We start from the raw sequence: 26,529 nt of genomic DNA, 5'->3' as shown, positions 1-26,529 counted from the left end.
ATAAATAAATAATCCTTATGTGATAATGATAATAAAATATAATTTATGTGCTAATGATAATCAACTAATTGTATTGTTTGTGGAATAACAGAAATTGATTTCATAAAAAAACTTTGATAATAAAAATAGATATAACTTATAATAAGAAATGGTTTTATATAAACGCATTATAATTTTATTTGCGATCACGAAAATAATAATAATAATAATAATAATAATAATAATAATAATAATAATAATAATAATAATAATAATAATAATATCACATAATGTCAACATATAGAAATGTGTTCAAAATAAATCCCACATAAAGTCATACACGGCTATAGAGACGATTTTATTGTAAGTGAGCGCCGCGCTCTCCTGTCGACCGCTCGTGTCACAAATCAATACTCGACCGTTCCCGGTTTAAACTCGACAATCTGTAATGCATATTAGTGGCTCGTGAAAGAATATAATTATAAAGAAATACCTGAAGAGAGATATTTAAACTGTAGTTTCACATAACATTAGCCTCGATGTTCAAGCAGGGTGTTAAACTTCCTCATATCTAAATGCTGCAACAACATCCACTAATACTACTTCCATCACTTATTTTCAACAATTTACGTTGACAATTTATGTTTGAATTCTTTTGACTATTGTTTCTACATAACACTTTCTATTTTATTAGGATCCAAACTACTGTTTTACAACCTTGGGATCGTAAAAGTGTGCAGCTTTCTGAAAACTCTTGACACCAAGTTTTTTCCCCTTAATTAACAGCGATGTTTTGAGTTGTAACTTTCGAATCCATGTCCAAAATGATTGTCGTGTATCTATAACTGTCTTCTTGTAAGAACATAATTTGATAATGATTTTGCAAGGTACCTTTAATACTGATACTATGCGTATAATCGGGAAATGTATATTTGTGGTAAATTTCATAGGAAAAGAATTATAAATACGAAAATTAGAATGAGTATTAAAACAAAATATTGCTAAATGGACAAGAAAGTTTTATTTTCGTTTTATTGTTCTTATTTACTGCTCTTTTGACACGAAATTTGCCACATACATGTCTTCGCCGATTATACACATAGGTCCCTACTAACATTATAAGAAATACCGGGTGAATTCGTTATCAAATTATATTCCTACAACAACATATTTTCAGACATGCGACAATAATTTTGGACATGAGTGTACTATAGTGTTTTTTTTTATGACAACATGCATAATATACTGTTGTGCGTATGTATGGTCTGTATACTGTAGTCTGTATACAAATATACTGTAGTGAGTGTGTGTGGTCTGTATACTGTAGTCTCTATACTAATATTTTGTAGTGCGTATGAATGAAAACAAAACCGTATTCCAAAAATAAAATTTGGTTCGTTCGGTTAACACGAATCTCTTTATATAAAATCTTGATTTTCCTATCCCTCGGCATTCGTGTTAACGGGGTTTACTGTATTTTTTTTAAGTCATACCTATCATATTCTAGGTTCTGGCTGCCCCCAGCTTTTATCTTCTAGATCCGCCACTGATATAACGTTTAGTGGTTTTTTAATATTTGATTTAGTGCTAAATGAAAATTCTTTAGTGGCAACTCTGTAAAATGGTCAACACATGTGATCCCGCTGTTAAAAACGTAAACAAACCTCGTTCACCTCTTTCGAATATTTCCAGCACAATGTCTACTTTAAGAAATGGGTTACTTGTTGCATCATTATGTTTAGTTGGATACATTTTGTATGTCAGCAATATAGGACATGACCTGTTTTCATGGCATCCAGCTTGTATGACAATCGGAGTAAGTTTAAGTTTATAATGATCTTGTTGATAACGTCTCATGTGCTTCGTCATGTTTTTCCTGTTGTTACCGGTTCTGAAAAAAAAACTAAAAGTATGTATTTTGGACAGAGTAAGAATACAGGGACAATTTTTTCCTTAGTTACCGCAGATGTGAACCACACGATTTATGTACTTTGTTTAAACGCACAGGTTAAGTTTAGACTTGCCCCTCCAGTTTCAAACCTGCAAAAAAGCTGTTAAAATATTAAAAATTGTTATATTAGTTTAGGTTAGGTTAAGTTACCCGATAAGACTTTAGTTAGATTAGAACTGTGACTGGAACCGGTTCTCATAGAAGCGTCATTATAACTTTAATTCAGTAATCCGTGGCTTTCAAAAATTTAATAGATTCTCTACATTATTCTTATATAATTCTGTAAAACTCAATGCGGAAATATCACATTCAAGGCACTGATTCGCCATCCTATACGACTACCATGCTCTTCAATCATCGAAACATTTCGAGCTTCGCAAATAGTACCCAATTCGACATATAGTTTCTCGTATTAAACACAACTCCGCTGATATTAGTATCTCCCCCAATCTTGCACATATAAGATTTACAGTGTGTTACTTACTTTACAAAATATAACTCACTAGGGACAGCTAGCGAAGGGAGTTAGAACCTCCCAGAGCCCTTGTACTTCTACCTTTATCGCAATTTAGCCAAAAACAAGGTACTTGGTTCTGGAACCATGAAACGAGTTGGGGAAGATACTAAATGCCATCCCATAACTCTACTGTCAAATTTACACACCTAAATACCACATGAGAACTCCAGATCATCATTTCTTACCTCATTTCTCCTGTAAGTTTTGCTAATTTTTTAAAGAAAACGGAGGGGCAACTCTAAACTTAACCCAAACGCACTCCTATAGTACTTTATAAATTATTTCTTCCTAGGCAGTTGCATTCCTAGGTGCCTTTGGTGTAGGATTTACTTTAGGGGGGCTTAACCATTATAAGTGTAAATACAGTGTCAGGTATGAGCTGTAAAAATCACAGTGCAAAAAAACAAGCCAATCTTAGTTCCCACTAAGAAACACGAATTACATCTAGCCGAGTCAAGGCAGCAGCGCCTCCAACAGAAGCGGGCGCGGCAGCTACGGTGTGTATGCGTCTTACGGACGACGTTGCAAAAGAGTAATTTTGAATTGAAACGTTCCAATAATCCATTTCTCCATTCGCTAGTAGTTCTAGTTAACATCTATGGGAAATAATCCCTAATCTGTTGAATAACAAAGGAACTATGTTAATCCCGTTATACTTTGATAATTGTACAGCATAAACTACACCTTTTAACGCTATTTTTCTATTCACCTAAAAGGCTAAGGAACTCTTATGTAGCTTGTAGTGATGCAGGTTTGGTACGTGTTTTCGCCCATCTTTCTCGATATAAGGGTATCGTACTTAAGGAAGGTTGTAGAACATGTCCTCCCATATAGGTAGGTTGATTCCTTTCTGTATCAAAGTTTAATATTGAATTCATATGGTATTGCAGAGCGAGCGTCAGCGAGTGAAGGCGAGTTAGAGCCCCGCAGGGCACGTTGTTTTTTGTTTTTTATTACAGCTAAATGGGAAGGGGAACCTGTGTTCTAGAACCTTGCCCCGTACCCACCGTTATTGATGAATATATTATATACATATCCCTGCACTGGCCCATCATCTTCGCCTTGACTTCACCTACAGTAGGTGCAATGCTAGCTTATAGTGATTATCTAGCACAGTTTGGTGCTTGTTTTTCTCATATGTAAGTTTAATGCCGTGTAAATGTAGCATATAAAGCTGTATGTAGCTGTTGGGCGGACACTAAAAAAATAAGACTGTAGGGTATTAGGATATTATTATTCGGAGAAGGGTCATTCCATGTCAAATCACCTAATATTAAACCATGACCGTGCTTCAAGTTCTCAGATTCTATTGAAAATTTTTTCATACATAAATACCAATGAAATTATGCTAAATTATTTTTTTCCGATTTTTTGGATGAGAAATGGGCCAGGGAGAAATTTTTGGAAAGTGTGAATTTGGTGCCAATTTCACTTTCCGATACTCAGCATCATAAAACTAAAATTACCATAACTCCCTTATTTTTTAAGGGTTCATCCAGGTGTCAAAGGAAAGCTAAATATTTGCTCTTTCAGAAGATACTAAAAGCTTTGCAGAAGGATACACTTTCAAACATCAATGGGCATACAAATCATTTAAAAAAAAAAAAAAAATAAATAAAAAAAAAAAAAAAGCCATTGCTGAAAAGTTACAACTCGGAAACCTTTGAATTTTTTTTATACATTCATCTTTGCACGTACATGATACGGTTAAAAATGAAAAGGGTGTTTTCTGTATTTTTTAATAATAATAATAATAATATTTTATTTTACTGTACGGAAATATTGAGTTTTAGGTTTTGTTACAAATTGTGTCATTCCTCATAACTTACAACTATGAAACTTTTGAAACTGTTTTCATAGAATCATTTTAGCAGGTACACGATATGGTTAAAATATAAAAAGGGTGAAAAATAAACACACTGCTGAACAAGACTGCACTTATTTAATATAAAAACACATTTACATGTGACGTTTCGATCTTCTAGCCAAGATCCTCATCAGACGTAAACTCATGAGGATCTTGGCTAGAAGATTGAAACGTCACGTGTAAATGTGTTTTTATATTAAATAAGTGCAGTCTTGTTCAGCAGTGTGTTCATTTTTCTGATTTTATTCTCAAGACGTTGACTATGATTATGTGTCAGTATAAAAAGGTGCGTTTGGAAATTTCGTAATTATTATTTTTTGTATTTCACATGTACGGAAATATACAGTTTTAGTGTCTCGACAGATTATTGCGTTAAGTTACAACTGTCACACTTTGACACTTTTTCAAATAATCATCTTAGTAAATATTAGGTTTGGTTAAAAATAAAACTGGTATACTGTGTATTTTTCTTATTACCATAATATTAATAATGTTTTGTACTTTAACTATGCCTTTCTTTTTTCCCAATTGTACCGTTGGTTACAACATAACTATCAAACTTTTGTAACTTTTTATAGGACTATTTTGCATTTACTTGGTGTGGTAAAAAAAAAAAGAACTTTTTTGTAATAATTTTGTGGTTTCATGAATGAAAAATGTAGGCCTAGCAGTATAAGGGGTTGAGTGATTATTACAAAACGTATCAAGAAAAATAAGAAATAATTCACTAATGTATATAGATGAAAACAATAAGCATACATACTGGTAATATGTCTCAGAATTACAGAGATTTACATAGAAAATTTTGTGTCCTATATTTCACCGCTAATTATTTCACTGATGGTGTGATGTGTTTTGTAATTTTGCTTTCAATAGCGTAAGTCCGGACTGATTGGCTTGTAAGAGATGGAACAGAAACTTCCCTGATTAAGTTTTCAAAAGGTGCCCAACAAAAGTTTCTATGTTCTGGCCAGTAGAATGTAGAAGGCCCAGTGCGATTCATGAATTGCAGTCTGACGTCTCTCTCTGTTTCACTAACCTTAACTGCTTTCCCTATCCACCACATTGTTGTAAATGACTGCATAATATTTTTCTGATGTTATATGCAGCAACTCTTCTTGGGACTCCAAGAGATGCCTTAAAACATATGTTAGAATCAGAAATTCGTTTTACAAGCAATGCTATTCTGTTAAGTGGTCTAAAATAATGATTTTCCATTGTTCCGTACAAAATAAATATAATACAATACAATACAATTTGCGTGTTGTGTTCCTGTAGAAATTCTTTGCTGGATGCAATATCTGATGTAGGTCTAAAAGTACTTGAATACCTCTGATGTTTTCTTTGGCAAAGTTAAATAAATCTTGATGGCTAAGAATTAGTCCTTCTGTGGTTTTTTGTAGAGTTGCCCTTGTTGCTAGCCTTTTTGCAGTTCTGCCCGCACCTTCACATTCATTTTTTTCATGGTTGATACCAAAGAAATGCCATTCAGCTGTGATTCCGTGGTCATCTTCATGACTACATAAATTTATAAAGTTTTTGTAATTCTTATATTGTGCAGAACTGCCATCACTGAAATAATGTGTTTGATATGTGGTAGTAATTCTTTGAGATATAGTAACATTTGTTTTTGGAAAGTGAAAAACGTGTTAGTATCGTAAGTGGGACAGTCACTATTAAAAAGAAAAGAAAGAAAAAAAAAAAACTTGTTTAAAACTTCTTTACTTGCTCTGTAATAAATCACAAATGAGTGTAATGTTGCTTGTATATTGTGCCAGCAAAAACCCTGGGCAGCACCTTGAAGGACACAGGTATAATTTTCTGCGAAGTCCGAGAGAATCAAGCAGGTTTTGTCATATAAGTTGTTTTTATATACCGATACTTAAGGTGACGGCTTTGTGCTTTTGTAATGTGGCGTATCGACAAAGTCATCTACTGATTTGTTTAATGTTTCTAATGTTGATCTATCAGTACGGAGTCATTGTTTGAATTCAATATTGTCTCTGAATTCAAAATATTTTAACTGCATTAGATAATCATAGAGCAAAGATGGATCAGAACAGTAAAGCATATATTCTTCAGAGGATATGTCACATACTAGTTTCTGAAGTATCTCTTGGCAAGGAATTGTCAGATTAATATTGTGCATCATAAGTTTAACATCTTGATGATAAGTGCAGATACATACTGAATGAATGCCACGACTGTTTACAGTTAGACACTCTTGTGGGCGCAATTCACAAAACTTTGAGAATCCAATTTTATCTTCTGGATTCTTCTTGTATTCAACATAAACATCTTTTATGTTGTGTAGTATTAGTCTTTTAGTTTTTAATTCTCGTTTTCCATTTTCATCTGGAACTGACACATAGTCCTTTGTGTTAGATGAAATTCTGCTTATTTCATCGTCATAATAAAGTTCTTCGACTCTCCTCACAACATCTTCACTTAGCATGTGCTTCTTCTTCATATTTTTCTTTCCTAGAACGCCATCCTCCTGTAGTTTTAGCTTTTTAAACCAAATGTTCTGTAGCTCCAAAGAAACTGACTGTTTTTTATATGGTCCATGATTCTGGGACAAGTGTCAGTATTTGCACGTTTTCATTGATGCTACTCACTGCATATTTATCTCTCAATTTTTCATTAGTGTAGTGCAGTCACCACAGGATTTCGCACAGTTTTTATCACTACTTTCAGAACTTGATAGATTTTCAATAGTTAGGGCGTTCCTTGACAGTGTAGTAAACGTTTCAGCTACACGCTGGGCTTTATTCCTTAAGTAAGCTGCTCTTTCATCACTCTTCGTTTTTTCTGTAACTTTCAATGGTGAACAATCATTCAACTTCCAACTTTCACTCAGTTTCTCAAGATCAAAAGATGAATCAGGCTCATAATCAGTTTCTGCAGAGTTACTTCCATTTTCTTTGTCATATTCATGACTGGTTTCTCTTTTCACCACAGACTTCCTTCTGGATATGCAGAGTTTTTCTTTTTACCAGGCATCAGTTCAATGTACGCGTGATATTGTTTTATAAAATGAAAAAGAAACTGTATTGAGACCTTTACGTACAACCTTTGAATGTGTGTTAAATGGGTGGCACCACAGTTTCTGAAAACATTCAAAAATTTGAGAGTAAAGAGCGTGTGTGATACATGTTTTCAATATTTGGACACTTACTTCTTACTTTCAAGAGTTCTTTATGTATATCGCTAAGTTCTGTAAAATGATTATTTGAAAAAGTTTCGAAGTTTGACAGTTGTAACTTAATGGAATAATTTGTCAACAACCTAAAACTGTATATTTCCCTACATGTAAAATAATAATAATAATAATAATAATAAAACAAATACGAAACTTCCGAAAGCACCCTTTTTATATTTTAACCATATCGTGTATGTGCTAAAATGATTCTATAAAAACAGTTTCCAAAGTTTCATAGTTGTAACTTATGAGCAATGACACAATTTGTAACAAAACATAAAACTATATTTCCGTACATGTAAAATACCAAAAAAATAATAATTACAAAAATACAAAATCCACCCTTTTTATTAAAAAAAAAGAAAAAAAAAAAACTAAAATTGGTTTTGTATGACCATTAATGTTTAACAGGGTAACCTTTTGCAAAGTTCCTTAGGATCTTCTGAAAGAGCAAATATTTAGCTTTCATTTGACACCTGGATGAGCCAAGTAACTTCAAAAATAAGGAAGTTATGGTATTTTTAGTTCCATGAGGCTGAGTATTGAAAAGTTAAATTGGCCCAAATTAACATTTTTCAAAAAATTCTCCTCGGTCCATTTCTCATTCAGAAAAATCGGAAACAATTGATTTAGCATACTTTCATTGGTATTTATGTATGAGAAAGATTTTTATAGAATCTTGAGACATTGAAGCACAGTGCTCTAGGTGATTTGACATGGAATGAATGACCCAGAACTATAATTATTTAAAAATAGTTTTTGTGGCGTATCTCAAGTTTAGTTGTTCCAAGTGATGTATCGACATGATCTAACAAAAGAAAAGGGAAGAAGATATGAGGATACCTTTTACGGAGAAATGAGTATTTTATATATATATAGATATAGATTTGTTCTTGCTCTTGTTTAATCTGCACAGTTTCGTAGTTTAGGGTCACTCCGAAGGAAATATAAAACTTAAGAACCATCAAGCTACAAGGTCGAATAATTCAACTTCCTTACGCTAATCGTAGGTCTGAGAATGCAGAGTCAGAATCTATATATTAACCTGCTACGTTTATATGTTTTTCTCCAAAGAAAAGTTTATATGTTTGTCTCCAAACCTTTCGACAATGAGATATTGAAAACCACAAGTGCTAGAAACGTACCGTTTACGCTGGTCGATTCCAAATTCTGTGTATATTGTCCAGATTTAATTCAATATTTAAAATACATGGCCCTTATTTTTTTATTACATTTTTTACGGATACACTGGAAGTGTTGAAATTAAAAAAAAAAAAAATAAATAAAGCAGTATATCCTACGAGTTATACATTTCAAAACCACACTTTTGTATATAGTGGTTGTATATCTCTCAGACGTTTGTTCCATGGCCAAACTATAATTGAAAACGAGGGATAACCATTTCTCCAGTCTGACATGAATCTTTGACAAATGAACATCATATATCACGCACTTTATAATTTAATGGTATATGTAATGTATTTATGTATTACGTACTGCATGCAACAAGGAAGAAAACACTGATTACACATGAATTAGAAACTCCAACCGGAAGTAGGCTCAAATCTTGCAAACGGTACATGATATTAAAAAAATAAACGAAAAAAAAAACTCTCCCTTTTATTGTACCCCTTGCCGATTTTTATCAAGACGTCTTTCACTTGTGTCTGTAAAGGGACATGTACAGATGTGGGGAATGACAAGGAGACTCATGCTTATATGTGAATGATGCATTGTGTAGAGAGCACAGGTTGAGCTAGTTTATTTTAAAAGTGCACTTGATTCAGGGAACGCATTGCTTAAAGATTTCTTTGAACGGAGTCTCGAGCTATGTGGTTTGAACGTCTTCATAACTAGGGACGTAGGTAAGGGGCAGTCCCTGGTGGTCCGGAATACCCCTCCCCGACATCCCTTCTTACGGCCTATGGAACCTGGAGATTCAGTACAGCTTTCACAAGAGCTCTCCATTGATTTCCGTCCTTAGCCAACTGGATCCAGTTTTTACTTTGTATTCCAATTTCTGCGAGATTCATCTTAGTCCTTGCTTTTATGTAAAATTAGTCGAATTTCAGGGGTAATTTTAGAGATTTTGGAATAATTTATCATATTAAATGTGGCTCGCGAAATAAATTCCTCCGTAAGTGCCTGTTGGGTTTTTCTTTTTTTTTTTTCCTTATTTTTTTACTATAGGAAAATGGAAAAATAATAATTTTTAAAATGTGAAACTTGAATCTTTAACAGTCAAGAATGCTAGGAAACGAAGTTTGCCAGTGCCTATATCACAATCCCGTTACTGAGGGTGATGGAATAAAAAGCTCTGAAAAAGGTAGTGGCTGGCCGTGGAAGTTGAACCAGGACTCCTGATTGCGAAACAAGTGCTCGTAACCTCTAGCTTATGCAATATTAGATTTAATTATACTATCTAAATGTTAATTTCCTTTGTATATATTGCATTCAACAGTAGTATCAGAGGAGATACTGTATTTTTCACCAGGAGCTTTCGTATTCTCTTAACAGTTTGAATAAGTTATTTATTTTCGTTTCCTTAATCATCATCATCAGGAATTGTGTAATTACTTTCAGGGAAAGTTGTGAAGCCTTTACGCATCTCAGTTTCTCGCCAACCTCCTTCATCTAAACATTAAGGGTAGTTGAATCTTCTTTAGTATCACAATATTTTTGTTTCCATCCCTCGTTTTCCTTCTGCCGTGACTTTTATTAGGACCCTCAAAATACATTTTTCTTCCTTTCCAAAATTACGAGTACACGTATGTATTCGTGTGGTATTTTCCTTTACATTGCTTCCTTGGGTTACATATCGTCGCATAAGAGCCAGAGGAACGTAACTCCAAAAATGCGGTTTTCTTTTTCTTCATGTTCGGACATAATTTTGAAAGCTCCACTTGGTGTAAATGGAACGTAATGCCATGTGTTCTTCTTGTCGATTATCTGTTGTAATGTAGCTCAATTACCATCTTATTAAAGACACATCTTTCTAAGAAAATAATATTTTTGTCCTCTCACCTGTAAACCTACGAAAATGAAGTTACGTTCCTCGGGTTGTGATGTTTATCAGTTCAGCCTTCTAATTCATGATAGATACAGTTGTTTGGTTTCTACGTTACATGTTATTGGATTGGTGAGATTGAAATATATGATATTACGTTTGCTGGTAAATCACTTTTGTAATGCATTCAATCGATAGACTGAGATTGTGCGTACGAATCTCACTTCTTGAATGTTCAGAAAACAGGTTAAGATGCCCAGTAACTCAGGAAGCAGTCTGGTTTATATGACGGTTGCCTGAAGGTATACCTTGGAGAACACACATTTGGGCGGTGTTACGCAACAACTATTCAACTGACAAGGAGTCAATTTTGGGGAAATCGCAGTTATAGGTTTCTCTACCCAAGAAGATATTACCGTTAAAAAAAAAAAAAAAAAAAAAAAAAAAACGTCCCAAAGTTATGCCGGTTAGGCTAAAGGAGACGGTGATGATGAGTGATGAATAAAATGGTGGAATGAACACAGTGGGAGGAAACGGGAGAACCCCGAGAAAACCCACGCACACAGTGTTTGTCCACCACAAAGTTCACTTGGCGGGGGCTGGGATCGAACCCGGGACCCAAAGCATCAGAGGTGAACGCTCTACCACTGAGCCACCGCGGCCCGATATTACCGTATGTGGGTTGACTTTTCTCTTCATAGATGGCAGACCGATCGCAAATGCGTCACCAAGATTTTTAAATATGTTCCTTACATATGTTCGAACCCTCCAGCAGGATTAACTCATTTATTAAAATTTTGTGGGTTGACTGGTTTTTGCATAACACCGCCCAATTGGTAGTTTATTTTCTTTACGTGTTCAAACTAGGACATTCTGCACATTTCGTATTGTGGTAGATGGTGAACGAGAACACGCTGTTTTGTTTGTGGTGTTTAGTGCCAGTAACACAACTCAGTTACATAAACTCCTCAGAAGCTTCGTAGAAGCACACTCGCAAAAGTGTTTTCCTTCAATCGCAGACTTGTTAGGCATATTACCATACTATTGTTGTTCAGCGTCTCGGCGCAAATGATAAGGTGATGTAATTGGACTCAGGAGCGTCATATGTGTGATATAAGGATTGCGCGGTTTTCTGAGTGTAGGGAATAATCGAGAAAGATTCCTGCACTGGATTGTCACTTCTAATGTACAAATTGATCATCCACGATAAATCGAAAACAGTCAGGGTAGTGACTGATCGTGATCAATGGACAAGACGTTTCCCAAAACTACCACTCCGCTTTCAGGCACCACAAGCTGTTCACAGTTATCAAGCAATAGTGACCAGTGGTGGTCCTTTCGAAGGTATTTTAAATTTCCTTCTTGTTTTTGATGTTAACCATTGCGCCGCCATCCACTGGCACACCACTAGAATCTAAGGATCAAAATAATTGCTAGACATCTTTACCTGATCATGATCCTACACTTTGTTCTCAAGCTATGGTCCATTTGAGCACAATTCTGTCAAATTTTTGGTAGACTACAACTGCGAAATGACGTATTGGTGCATCCATATTTTCATGTTTTCATGTAATTAATCATTTCCCAAAGTTGTTTGGCGTAATCTCCGAACATCCTCTCCTGTATGTGTGGAAGTCTTTTTAGTGTGGAGACTAACTTTCATCCAAAATTTCGGCCTTACATGGGCTTTCATAGGTCGGGGTGCTCTTCTTGCCTTTAATAAACATTTTGTGTGTTTACTTTTCATAGAATTCCCAAGGAATTTCCTAATTTTTTAAGGGCTACCCTTGCACCGCCCCTGCATCTCATCCAGTTGTTCAATAATGACATCTACAACTAAAAATAATGGAAATCCCTTTTTATCTAACTTCGATCCGACATTCCGTTCTCGAGTTATGACTTTTTTTCTTCGAAAAATTACTGGCCGCAAAGCCGAAAGGAAGTATTTCTGCACCCAGGTTGATCTATTCTTGTTGTCTTATCTTGGTGTTAGGAATCACCTCTCGAAAGATTTTGAAGTTGTTTCCGAGCACCCTGTATATGTCTGAGCGTAGAATGGAAACCTGAAATGACACATACGTACGAAGGAGGCACAGTTCACTTGTCAAAACTTGTCCATCTGCTTCTTAAGCAAGAATACAATAACAAAGTATATTCTCTTGCTCTTTAAGAGCTTGACAAGTAACCTAGGGCTTAAGGCAGTACCTAGAAAGAAAAATCGGTGAAAAGGTTATTACTTACGGTGTGTATTTTAAAAATCTATAAGAGAGATTTTAATTCCATTTACTCAGAGTAACGTTATTATCAATAGATGCAGTTGTGGCAAGTGTGAAAATCTCTCTCCCACTCATAGTTGTGCGTAAAAGTCCTTCGAAAGACTTATTTTTTAAAATTATTTGTTTTAATATATAAAACTGAATAGCAATGAGACGATTGCTAAATAATGGAACATAAAGAGTAATTAACCACAATTATAAGTTTCATTTATTGAGTATAGTTTTTGTGTGAGAAGTGTTTTCATTATTGGAGACCCCAAAGCCAGGAATAATTTAGCGACGGCGGCGAGGTGCAAAGCCAGTTTTACCGCCATTTTTTGTGCGATTTTCGTGTTGTAGAACCATCAATGTTCTTAATTCGATTCGCAGTACTAATCACTCGCAATGCGACTTATCTTAATCGAAGTGTGTGCAATGTATCCAGAGTCTATTATCCTATTTCTGTATCAACACCCACATCACAAATTTTTTATTAGTGTATTCAGAATGTATTGTGTATATAAAACATATATGCTCTATGTAATAAAGTTTTTAAGGTAATGTTTTTGTTTTTGTTGATGTAATTGATAATGATACCGTACCGTCCAATTTCTATCCAGATTTCCTCTATCGATATTCAGTTTTGGATGTTTTGTTAGCCTAATATGCTTCAAACACATTTTTTTTTTTTCAATATTTGACGTAGCATGGTAAAGAACATTGCTATCCTGCACTGGGTGTATGGTTACTTGAAGTTGATTTGGTAACCCTGAGATAGCATCTTTATCCTCTCCGTACTCGCTTATGTGTTCTTTTGAGGGGCCATGGTGCCTCAGTGGTAGAGCGCTTACCTCTGGTGCGTGGAGTCGCTGATTCGACCCCCGGTCAAGTAAGTTTGTGGAGGACAGCATCGTATCCATGGGTAGGTACTTCCATGTCCTCCCACTTTTCATTCCATCAATTCTTCCATCACCATTCGCTTGTTTTAACCGTAGTCTTCCTTAGCGTAAAGGGCATAATTGTGGGACGTTAAAATGAAAGATTTCATTTTCTTTCTTTCAGATTCTTTCTTTCATGTTTACTAAATACGTATGAACCTGTAAGTCTAATCCTATTAATTTTTCTGTAAATTTTGTAATTTTGGGAGTATCCACGATATTTAGACATAATATTGTTTTGTTTTATAGTTAATAAAACAGAATGTTGCTTGTGTGCATCAATAAGAATTTCAATCGCTTCCTATGTGCACGCTATACTCAATTTTAGCGTGACCGCATACGATTTACTTTTGTTTTCTTTGATGATATGTTGGATAGAAATAGAACAAGTTTTATTTCAGAACAAACGTAAGCAAAACAAAAATTGCATACAACTTGGTATCCTTCACGTTAAAATTTTACTTTCATGAAATAGTAGCCTCAATTGCCCACTTCGCTGGGTTAAATTAAGAAAAAATAGTAATATGTTTCGTTAGTCGGTCACTTTCTACTATTACTAAAGCGCTCTTTGATATCGGTCATTTTCGATTATTTTTATTTCCTCCTTCCATCCCCATGTTGCGGGGCACGACATGAAAGTGTCACTGTTCATCGCAGCGACCCCGAAAACTTTGAATTCGACACTGATATTGGTCATTTCGATCATTTTCACATATCTCCCCTTCCCCAAGTTGCGAGGCTGAATTTGGATTTAAACGGTATCAGAAGTGTTACTGTTCATCTCAGCTACCTGGAAATCTATAGATTCGGCACTAATGTCTGTCATTTTCTACCATTTTATATATATATATATATATATATATATATATATATATATATATATATATATATATATCCCACTCTCCCAAGTTACAGGGCTGAATTTGGATCTAAACATCAGAAGTTTTACTGTTAATCTCAGGAACTTCAAAAACTATGGATTCAACACTACTATCGGTCATTTTCGATAACTTCTAAATGTCTCTCCCCCACTCTTAAGTTACCGTGAAAGTGATGCGAGAAAAACAGTCTCAGGTTCGAACTTCATCTATGTTAAAAATTGTATCGAGATCGGTCGGGTGGCTCAAGAGTTATTAAGTTTTATTTATTTTGTATATCTCTTCCCCTCCCCTAAGTTCTACCGTCAAAGTGGTATGATAAAAACCACCCCAGGTCTGAACTTCATATAGGCTATGTTGAAAATTTGATTAAGATCCGTCGGGTGGTTTAAGCGTGATGAAGTCACAAAGACAGTCACTTTTATTTCTTTTTTTTTTTTATTTTTACATATATTTCTCCCCTTCCCCCTCTCCTACCTTGCACCGTAAAAGTGAAATGACAAAAATATTCCAGGCACAAACTTCATCTCTGTTGAAAATTTGTTCGAGATTGGTCGTTTTTTTTGAAGAGTTATTAAGCTTTATTTATTATTTATGTTTTTATAATTCCTCCCCCTCCCCTAACTTCTAGCGTCAAAGTGAAATGCTGAGAACACTCCCACGCCCAAACCTCATATATGTTGAAAATTTGATCGAGATCGAGCGGGTGGTTCAAGAGATTAAGTCACAAACATAGTCAACAGTATCTGATGGAATATTGATGATTAGGGAAACCCAAAAGCACAAAAAGCATAACAGCAATTTACATATATGGTTGTTACCTAGAACATGGTTGTGGTTGTCTAAGGGTCCAGTAGCAACTAAGTTTTAAAGCATAATTTAAAATATATGGTAAAATTCTTCTATTTAACTGCAAGTTTAAGACACTGTATTAATATTTTTTTAAAAAATATATATATATTTACAATGGAAAATCTTTGAGAACATAACAGTGCAACAAAGAAGAGCTTATTTTCTGTAAATTGTTCGGTACAATCCCTTAATGTGGAGAAAAGGAAAAAGAAAAAGAAGAAGAAAACATTCTGCCAACAATGAATAGTACAGAAGAACTCCACACTATATTGTTATGTGTAATTCTTGAATTTGAGCACTTTCTGTACTTTTTGGTGGTATCTTTTATTTTCCCTTTCTGTCCCTCTAAGGCACACACAAGTGATAAAGAAACTGACCGGAGTAAAGCATATCTCTTTCCAGTGCATTAAGTAGAAAGTTCATTAAATATGAAAGAAAGTGGTTGCGTAAAATATTACTAAATAGATCAAGATATTTAGAATATTTAATGTATAGTAAATATTATATACATTTTACACGATTAATGTAAAACAATGATTGAAATGAAAAATAAAGCATAATTTGAAAAAAAAAAGTAAAGCATAATTAAACAAAAAAATAAAGCATACTGTGGGTTGCTCTATTGATGATGTATAGTTAGCTTTATATTGTCTTAATGCCATTTTCATGTTCCCACGAAATTTTAGACTGGCTTTTTATGTTATGTTTTTCTGCTATTTTTCGGAGTCTGAATGACAGACTTGGAAAGAGTGTGAACGAAACCTACTGGAAGGCCATATTGTTTTGGCTTTTTGAGTTCTTTTGTATCCTCATCATTCAAGCTTTTAAATATATTAATAGCATATTGTGTTCACATTACCAGAGTCGTTCGAGTATAACTGTTAGGGAAATCCAAGATACTAATACGATTTCATTTTGATGCAAGCATTCTAGATGATCCAGAATTGTAATATATGAAATATTATTGCAATGCAGATGATTCGCTTATCTCTTACCGTTTATACTGTGTGAAAATCAGTATTGAAACCGGAAGTAATATTAAATTCGAACCATTTTCGATCTAGTTACCGTGTGCGGGATGGTCATGCTACGTTACCTTGAGACGCTGAATCGTTTGCAAAAATCTCTCGCTATCTGTTACCATTTTATGTTCTATGACGATAAACGTAGAAGCCGAAAATCACTAATTTGAACCACTTCCGGTTTGGATAGAGAGTTAACGGAGGAGATGGGACCTATTCACGTGATGCTCAATCCATTGTAAAAAACCGTATCTCATTCTTTCTTACCGTTTTCGCTCTGATATCTGTCGACAGATGGACAAAGCAGTTCTATAAGAAAATGAAAATGAAATGAAATCTTTGACTTTGACGTCCTACGGTTATGCCGGTTAGGCTAAAGGAGACGGTGATGATGAGTAATGAATGAAGAAAGTGGGAGGAAACGGGAGAACCCCGAGAAAACCCACGAGCACGGTGTTTGTCCACCACAAAGTTCACACGGCGCTAGCTGGGATCGAACCAGGGACCGCAAGCATCGGAAGTGAACGCTCTACCACTGAGCCACCGCGCCCCCTACTGTTCTATAAGACTTCGGGCACTTATGCATATCATAGTTTGGAAGTAGTTCTATTACAAATTTTATGCGTGGGACGTATTGTCAGAAGTAACACAGATTAGTAATAACAAGTGTTAGGAAGATTTTATTTTTATTTAAAGTAGTTGTATAGTCATTATGTAGCATCGAAATTATGAAAGACAGGACTTATTATTAACGTGGGCCTCCAAACTATGACGGGGGATTGTATCTGGTGCAGTTGACGCGTGCTTGGGCCATCATGTAATATTAACTTTTACAGTATATGCCGTTCACCAGCTCAATTTCTCCCTCCAAGGGAGTTGGATTACGGGACAACGACACCGGTTGCGGCGCTTATTTCTTCGAAGAGCTATTGTTGGCCACACGACTTTTGGTTGGATGATGTCTGGTCAGCACATTATCATCAGCTCTCGCTGCCGTTATTTCAAGGTTTACAGAATACACCCTGTTTCAAAAAGAATATAGGTATTACGAAGAATTATTTTGTCCAAACTATCGATCGCTGCGCCTCGGCTCGGCTATTGGAGAAACGAATACACAGTATAGTTTATATTAATAGCCGCTAGATGTCAGTTGTCTTCTGTTTTGCTTGGTAACCGTCATATGTTTAAAATGGCTACTCCGCAGCAGAAATCATTTTGTGTTCTCGAGCTTGCGAAGTGCAATTCTGTGATTACAGTGCAGAGACGTTTCAGATTGAGGTACCAAATTGATCCTCCGAATGGGTGGAACATTCGCAGATGGTATCAGCAGTTTGTAGATACAGGATGTGTATGTAAAGGAAAGAGTTCTGGCCGCCCTCGTGTTCCTGAAGATAATGTTGCACGAATCCAACTGCTTTCCAACGTAGTCCTTCAAAATCAACTCGTCGTGCCAGTCGGGAGTTACAAGTACCGACAACAACAATTTGGCGTGTTTTGAGACGTCGGTTGGTTATGAAGCCGTACAAGTTGCAGCTTTTACAAGCTCTGCGTCCTGATGACAAACGTAAACGTGTGGCATTTTGTAACGAGATTCTGGATGCTATTGACAATGATAACACTTTTGCACAACGCATCGTGTTCAGTGATGAAGCGACTTTCCGTGTTAGTGGTCAGGTAAATAAACAAAATGTTTGAATTTGGGGTCTACAGAACCCACATGCAGTCATTGAACATGTACGAGATTCGCCCAAAGTCAATGTGTTTTGTGCGATATCCCGATCAGCTGTTTACGGCCCATTCTTCTTTAATGCAAACACGGTTAACAGTCAGCAGTATATCGCTATGTTACAAAACTGATTGTTTCCGAGGCTGCACGAAAACAACTTCATTTTTCAACAAGACGGGACACCCCCTCACTGGAGTCGCAAAGTGCGTGAATATCTGAATGAAACTATCGAATCGTTGGATTGGTCGTCAAGGAGCTGGCGACTTAGCATGTCTCAGCTGTCCTCCACGGTCACCGGATTTTAAACTCTGTGACTTCTTCCTCTGAGGTTTCGTTAAAGAGAACGTTTATATACCACCACTGCCACAGAACCTGGAAGAGTTGAAGATCCGGATTCGTACTACCATAACATCAGTGACGTAGGACATGCTTGCCCGATTATGGGAGGAATTTGAGTATCGATGTGATAATGTTCGTGTCGCTGATGGAGGATATATTGTACATCTGTAATTTGAACGTGAGAGGTTCGTAAATATGTGTGTAAAATTTCATATTCGTATGTCTTAAAGTTTAATGAATATATGCATTCGAAATACGTATATTCTTTTTGAAACAGGGTGTATTACGAAAAGAGTGGAAGTTGCGATAGTGATTGAGGAATCTTAAGAGATGATTTACGAGGGTGATTTAGAAAGTAATGCCTCCAAGCCCACTACTTGGCCAATAATACTGCAAACATTCTGAACTATTTATTATTAATGCACTGATGTTTAAGCTATAGAATATCACTTGTTTTACTTTCCTATGTCTTCTCGTTCCAGGGTAACGGTGCAATTCATGGCATCCAGTGGCATCCAGTCTGGTTGAAACAGAGGGTGTCATTGAATTTCTGATTGCGGAAGATTGTGCGCCCAGAACATTCATCGCCGGCAGCGAGTCGTGGGTACACCATTACGACCCGGAAACGAAGTGTCAGTCCCACTAGTCGGTGGAGTCCCACCACACGTCCTCTCCTCCGCCAAAAAAAAATTTCAAAGTTGGCCCATCTGCTGGCAGTGTTGTTGACATTCTGTCTCATCCTGCCTATAGTCCGGATCTTGCGCCCTGCAACTTTTTGCTCTTTTCCAAATTTAAGGGCTAACGCTACAGTTGTGATGCGGAGGTGGAAGCAGCAGTTCGGCAATGGCATCGCCAGCAGCCACCACAATTATTCGTCGCCGGCATGAAAAACCTTGTTTCGCGTTCGCACAAGTGTTTTGCCCATAATGGGGACTATGTTGAAAAATGGTGCCACCATTTGAAGCTGACATTACAAGCCTTCCGCTGATACATATAGCGGTGATATCTGTCAAACACAAATAAAGGTATCACCTTCGAGGCATTACTTTCTCAATCACCCTCGTATTAATTTTGGCCTCTCCCTCTTTTTTCTCCGATTATGTACCATTAAAGCCTCCAATTTTTTTAATGAATCCAATCTTTCAACGTATGCAAAGCTTCAGCTCCAGTTTAAATATGTATTCAATTGTAACTTATTTGTGATACTAATTGAGACATGTCCTTTGCACTGGGAGAATACGTTTAACGGAAGTATTTGAACCTCGTTCTCCCTTAGGATAGACATTTCAATGAAAATGTAATCATGACAACCCACAAGATATTGGAATAGTCCATATCATTTCAGGCAGGGGCTTACCTTGATAGTCTCAGGTGTTACTGAATTCAACAGATATTAAAATTTAGGACAAGGGAAGAGATCTTTTTTTTGTTTGTTTGTTTGTTTGTTTTGTCTTAAAAAAATTTAAAAACTGTCCTTGAGATACTAGCTCTGGAACGATTAAGATAATAATTTACTGATTCAAATGATTTTTTGTTTGAAGTGTGTGTCGAAGATTTTGTGCTGTAGCCTTCTGATTTTCAAAAATATTTTTTTTTTATTTTTTTCCAAAAATGTCAGTCCCAAAAAATTTGATTTTGTAAAGTTGATCACTATTATTCAGTAGTACATTCCCTGAAAATGAGCATTTCCGCTGTAGAGTTTAATAGGTTTTATAAACAACGTTGATGTTTAAACTTCCGTGGCTAAAGTCTTGATTGCAGTTTTTTAAAATTTTTATTTTTGTTTATTTTATTTATTTATTTGTTTATTTTGTCTCAGAAATACCAATTCCAGAACCCTCGAAAATTCTACATAACCTGGAAAGGAGAACACGCAAGTTTTATCTATCTCTATCTATCTATCTATCTATCTATCTATCTATCTATCTATCTATATATATATATATATATATATATATATATATATATATATATATATATATATATATAATCTGGAATTTTTCATAATGGTTTTGTAGAAAATCCTTTCTGAGGTCAATGTGTTGAACACGATGAAATGAAAACCATAAATTAAACAAAGTTGGAAAGTGAAATGTTTTTGTTCTTCTGGATTTTCTTTACATAGAATCTTCCAAATCATAAACGGTCTTGTGGAACAATGTGACATCATCCAAATTATTCCAGAATGTAACAGAATCTTTTAGAACCATCCAGATAATTCCGCGTATTTGGCCTAGTTTATGAAAGGGAGGATACAACAATTTACAGTTCAGTTGTCAACAAGCAAACAAAGAGAGCAATTCATCAGGTTTGTGGGTCAACACTACCACTAAGCTTTCGTGAGGATCCTGCTGATTTTTTGAGTTGTTGGGTGTCTTGTGAAAAGGACTCAGTTTAAAATATCTTCTGACTGGGCCTACGGAAGAGTGAACTGTACTGAATATTGGTGTATCCGTACAAGAGTGAGTGAAAAAAACAGACCTTCAGGTTGGGAATAAGAGTGCTCATTTCAAGGTTCTGTTTCAAAGTCGAGTTGTACTCCGTCCAAGTCCTGGGGCTGCGGTGGCTCAGTGGTAGAGCGTTCACCTCTGGTTCTCGGGGTCTCGGGTTCAAACCCTGCTCCCGCCAAGTGAACTTTGTGGTGGACAAACACCGTGTGCGTGGGTTTTCTCGGGGTTCTCCCGTTTCCTCCCACTTTCTTCATTCCACCATTTCATTCATCTCTCATCATCACCGTCTCCTTTAGCCTAACCGGCATAACTGTGGGACGTAAAATTCAAAAATTTCCGTCCAAGACCAGTGATGACTTTCTGTGTTTTAAATGCTTTGACGGAATATCGACAATGACACTACGTGAACAAGAAGAGATCTTCCGTGGTGTGCATGATGAAGATTCTGTATCTGCAGAAGAAGAATTACATTCCCTGAATCAGTCAGCTGAATAGGTTTGTGTTAGTCGTGTTAAAAAACATGGTAAGTGAAACCAAGTCGTAAAGCTCTATGCATGAAGAAAACACAGCGAAATTGCTGCAGCTATAGGTGTTGATTGATTTTAGTTTAGCGTCCCTTTCAGCAGCGAGGCTATATGAGACGTGGACCTACTGGTTAACGTGGAATCCGAACCACATGAGCTCCCGCCGGGAATCGAACCCGGGTCTCCCACGCCAAAGGCGCGTACGCTAACCGCTTAGCCACGAGGAAGCTCTCAGCTATAGGTGAGTACACCAGATCAAAACTGACTAAACTCTTCATAATAGAAATTCCATCTTTAGAAGAAGATAAACCGAAAGAGCTTAGTAACTTTTTGGGAATTTATATCACATATCAATTCAACTGAATCGTTTCAATCCTACAGTAAAAAAAATACGACTTCTAATAATTATCGCAGTGTATCTTTCAAAGGTACAAATTTTGTGTCATATTCCATCTGCAACAAAATACATGGTGGAGAAAACAAAAAAATGTAAGATCTGTAAAAGGAGTGTTTGGAAAACCGGATCTTCATTATTGTCGTTCTGTGAGTGAAGCACATTTTCAATTTGCACAGTCATTATATCTGAGAGATAAATCGGACTGTTCTCGTCAAAGCACTAACGAGAAAGATACTATCCTATAAAGTTGTAGGAGAAAAAATTGTGAATGTGAAGAACTACGTGACACGCAGTATTAAAGAAACTTTCGCTGTACATAAGAATATCCAGTAGTCTACATTGGTATATCAAACTTTTATGCACTACGACCTAAGTAGATGGTTCCAAACCCACCTAGAGATGTCCGTTTGTATTGTGTTAAATTTGAACTTTGCGTGGCAACTTTGAAGAACTTACTTGAAAGCGTGCAAATGACATCTTCGTTGGACGTGTGAAGTCGTTAGTAGTCTGTGATGTATAACGAGAGGCGTGTTTGTTTTAGGAATGTGGTGACCTCCTTGGAAGTAGATCACTCGACTTACAGACACTTGGTCTGGAAAATATAACAGATGACTCTTGTGAGACTACATATGCAACATGGGAGGAAGATAAACGTATTAAGAAAACTGTTGCCATTGATACCTTCATTGACGACTTTGGAAAAAGGACAGTGAAAGAAGTAATATATTAGCATCTGAAGGAATCGCAACAACACAGTGCAGAAGTAAAGGGATGTGTAGAAGCTGAACAGCTCTGTTTAGTGCTTCACTGTGATTTTGCTCAGAAATGGCCTTTGATTCTGCCTTAAGAAGTACAGGGCTATCATTGGAGTAATAAGAAAGTTTTAATTTTTACAGGAGTCACATATTTTCAAAGCAAGACCACAAATATTGCTGTTATAAGTGATGACAAAGGACATGACTCAGTTCATGCATTGTTGGCAATACGCACAATTTCTCAACAACTGCAATCACAGGCAGAAAAGATAATCATTATTTTTGATGGTACCCCTAGCCAATACAAAAATCGTTACTTTGAATTAGCAAAATCGATTGTGCCAGTAGAATGGGTTTCCAGTGCTGGTGGTCATGGGAAGGACCCTTGCGATGGTGTAGAGGGCCTGCTAAAGCACCACGCTACAAAAAATCTTTCCAGCCCAAGTGCAGCTGCAATTCAGAATGCCAAGAAATTTACAAGGGTGGTGAAGTAATACGCATAACAGCTTTTGTCCTGTTGCTGAAAGAGAAAGTTGAAGAAATCTGCCAACAGAAAATAGAAAAATGGTCTAACCAAACTGTCCCTGTGAAACGAATTCAGAAGTCATACGTCTGGACACAGTAATGGGCGAACTTACATTGCACGAAGTTTAAAGAGCAAGAAGAAATATCATTCGTCCAATTAAAATCTCAGAAATGGCAGAAGAATATTCAGATTCACAGCCTACAAAGAGGGATGTTTGTGGCCTGTGTGTATGACTGTGGTAGCTTGTAGAGGTTATAGATATCGATTATGAGTTAAATGAAATCGTCGTGAACTTTCTGCTACAACGTGGATCGGCTGCTGGATATAGATTTCCACCGGCAAGACAGCAACACTACCACCAGTGCTCATTTCCAATTCGTGATTTAAAGACTGAATGCTCCAGTTTCTGTTGGCTCAACAGGAAAGCATTACATTATGTCTATTACTTAGAATAGCAGAATTAAAATGCTGTGTCAAATAAGACTAACTTTTGATTTCATGAGACCAATATGTGAGAATGTGGTAACGAAAACTGGTTTAATGCATGACAAAATTTTCATTTGTTTATAAAACCTGTTAATTCTAAAGTAGGAGTTCGCATTTTAAGGCATGTAGTACTATATGGTACTGATCAACTGTCACAAAATCAACATTTTTGGGATTGGCTTTTATATATATATATATATATATATATATATATATTAATTTAAAAAATCAAAAGGCTATAACACGAGAATTTGGACACATATCTCATGCTTATCAGTAAATTATTAGCTTTCAAATAAAACAAAATCATCAAAATATCTCGAACTTTTCCAGAGATAGAGCGTTTTAATATTTTACCGAAATTTGCACGGGAGAAATGGTGCTGAGGCGCCATCTTTACTGGCCTATATTTCGGCCCAGGACGTCTTTTTGGACAAAACAGAAAAAAAAGATATAGGTTTTTTTCTGTCTTGAATTTTACCATCTGAGACTATCAAGGTAAAATCTTTTCTTTGCCTATCAGAATGGATCTGGATATACCTACTTGTATTTTTTCGCACATATTTTTAAACTCCCTTATCCCCTTTAGGATACGCCCTTTAATCAATGTGAAATGATAAAAACCATTAAGAAGGTACTCACTATGTTCCATAATCCATTTCAAACGGGTAAGCATTTCCCACGATGCGGTCACAAACAATAGACAACGTTGATTTCAAAGTATAGAAATTGCCCCCCCCCCTCCCTATAACTGGAATTTAGAAAAAAATCTGGGTAACGTGTCCGGTTATTTGTAATGAGAAGTTTATACAGAGTTTTATTTTCCTAGTTTGAAGGGGTCGAGAAACACAATATTTTTCGCATTAATTTTAAACTTCCCCCTTTAGGGCACGCCCTTAATCAAAATGATGACTGAAACCTAGCTGGAGATAGATACTAATTATGACTATCCATCGATGTCAAGATATACAACAGCACCTTTATCTGAATAAAATAGAAACTAGAACTCTAAACCATTTGCGTTTAATATCGATCGTAGCTATACCATACGGAGCAGCTGTAAAGATTTTGCTTCCACCTAAGTCGACAGGTACGTTCTTACTGCTTCGTCGATTAGTGTATATAGATGATCTACTTAAAGTGACTGAAGATAGGTTTGGATTACACTTAACATCATCTCTGAGGAGCTCAGTATACAAATTAGTTGCAACAGTATATTACCCTTGATATTTAAGCCTTTAATCCATGTTATACAACAGTCTGTTATAAAAGTAAACCCTTTGCTCGTTGGTTTCCTCCAGTATTATTAAAATTGATTTTTTTACATATTGTAGAGTGCTCATTTATCCTGTTCACATAGCTGTACGAAGCATGCAACAATAGTTAAAATTAAGATCTTCCTTCAGTGATATTCTTTTAATCCTACAACAATATTTTCCAACAAAATGAGACTTGCTGTGTGCAATCCATTGTCTCCATAGCTTGCTAATGTTGGCACGAGTCCTGTTGACCTTCCTAGAACAAGATTTGTAAGATATTTTCTCTATGTTTGTAGTTCAATATCATAACGTGATGTATTTTCTTTTATTACAGTATGTTCTCTTCATGGTTCAAGGTATACTAGCTCTATCACCGGAAGCCATTGTGGGAAGCGAGCTTTCAAGGTCGCAAAAGATAGACATCCATTGGATTATTCAATTGATAACTTTAACTTCAATCTTGATAGGTGGAGGAGCTATATATATTAACAAAATGCAACTTGGAAAAGACCATTTTACAACATGGCATGGACTGATAGGAGTTATTACAAATAGCTTAGTTGTGGGAGCGAGCATCGGTGGCGCATGCGCAAAATATTCACAAGCTCTTAAAAGTATAGTGAAACCATTCCAGGTAAAATTAATGCACATGTTTTTCGGCACGCTTACTTTTGTGTTAGCCTATGTGACGTTAGTATTAGGCTTATGTAGTAGTTGGGCATTGAATAATATTCCTGGATTAATCCGAATTGTATGTATAGTTGTTATAATTATGTTAGGCTTATTTACTGTACGAAATCCTGTACGCTCTCTGTCTTCAAGATTATCAAAAGCTTAAGATCTCGTGGCTCTATGTTGTTCCGTTCCTTTCGGTTTATTTTGTTTTGTTCCTGTAGTTATCTATTATGTTATGAGAGCATTAAAGTCTATACAAAGGGACCAAACATTTGCATTTACATTTACATTAAAAATCTAATATTTTTGCATTCAATTGTAATGTTAGAACATATTTTATGTGTATATTGAAGTGCAATAACTGAACTAATTTTTATATGTATATTTTTACAAGTAGATTTAATACTATCAATATCTATGTTTTACCTTGATTCTTAAATATTGTTGACTTACTTGTTGAAAATAAAGATATAAAAAAATACTCACTGACTCTTTTTATGTATTAGTCCTACCAAACATTGATATACCATGTAAAAAATATGGTGGTAAAAAGGGACGTTAAACTATAAACCAATATTCGCCAATCTGTGGGACGCCGCGAGAGATTGAAATGGGGTCCGCGGGACAGTTTATTTTCATTAAACTTTATCTTATGTGCCTTATATTTGCGATATTTTTAATGTACATTAGGTTTCAACAATAAATACCAAAAGGTAGAAGAAAAAATAACAAAATTACCATCCTAAGCTGAAAGATTCATCACCCATCCTATTAGATGAATGTTGAATTCATAATATTAGGTATAACTGGAATGTTGGTATTTTTTCGAATATGTCCATTTTATGTATTGCATCGTCATAAATAAGCCGTCATAACCTAACCTAACCTAGTTAGCGTCATCGGCATTTAGCGTTGTACAAATTG

At 35.8% G+C, this 26,529-nt stretch overlaps 1 protein-coding gene across 1 annotated transcript; it reads left to right on the top strand.

The window, feature by feature from the left end:
* The first annotated feature begins 1,582 nt into the window (after positions 1 to 1,582).
* On the top strand, positions 1,583 to 26,086 carry LOC145687926 (transmembrane reductase CYB561D2-like). The gene is made up of 2 exons (XM_081761487.1): positions 1,583 to 1,795; positions 25,265 to 26,086. The coding sequence occupies exons 1-2, from the start codon at positions 1,601 to 1,603 to the stop codon at positions 25,766 to 25,768; spliced, it is 699 nt and encodes a 232-aa protein (XP_081617613.1). The 5' UTR covers positions 1,583 to 1,600; the 3' UTR covers positions 25,769 to 26,086.
* Positions 26,087 to 26,529: the final 443 nt, after the last annotated feature.

This window comes from Thermobia domestica, chromosome 6 (assembly GCF_964235325.1).
Source record: "Thermobia domestica chromosome 6, izTheDome1.hap1.1, whole genome shotgun sequence".
Lineage (NCBI taxonomy): Eukaryota > Metazoa > Arthropoda > Insecta > Zygentoma > Lepismatidae > Thermobia > Thermobia domestica.
Note: the sequence above shows the minus strand (reverse complement) of the source record. Positions and strands in the feature narration are given on the sequence as shown.

Coding starts and splice junctions, on each gene's coding strand:
- LOC145687926 (XM_081761487.1), top strand. CDS start 1,601: ATGGTCAACACATGTGATCCCGCTGTTAAAAACGTAAACAAACCTCGT. Junction 1,796..25,264: donor CAGCTTGTATGACAATCGGA/GTAAGTTTAAGT, acceptor CTTTTATTACAG/TATGTTCTCTTCATGGTTCA.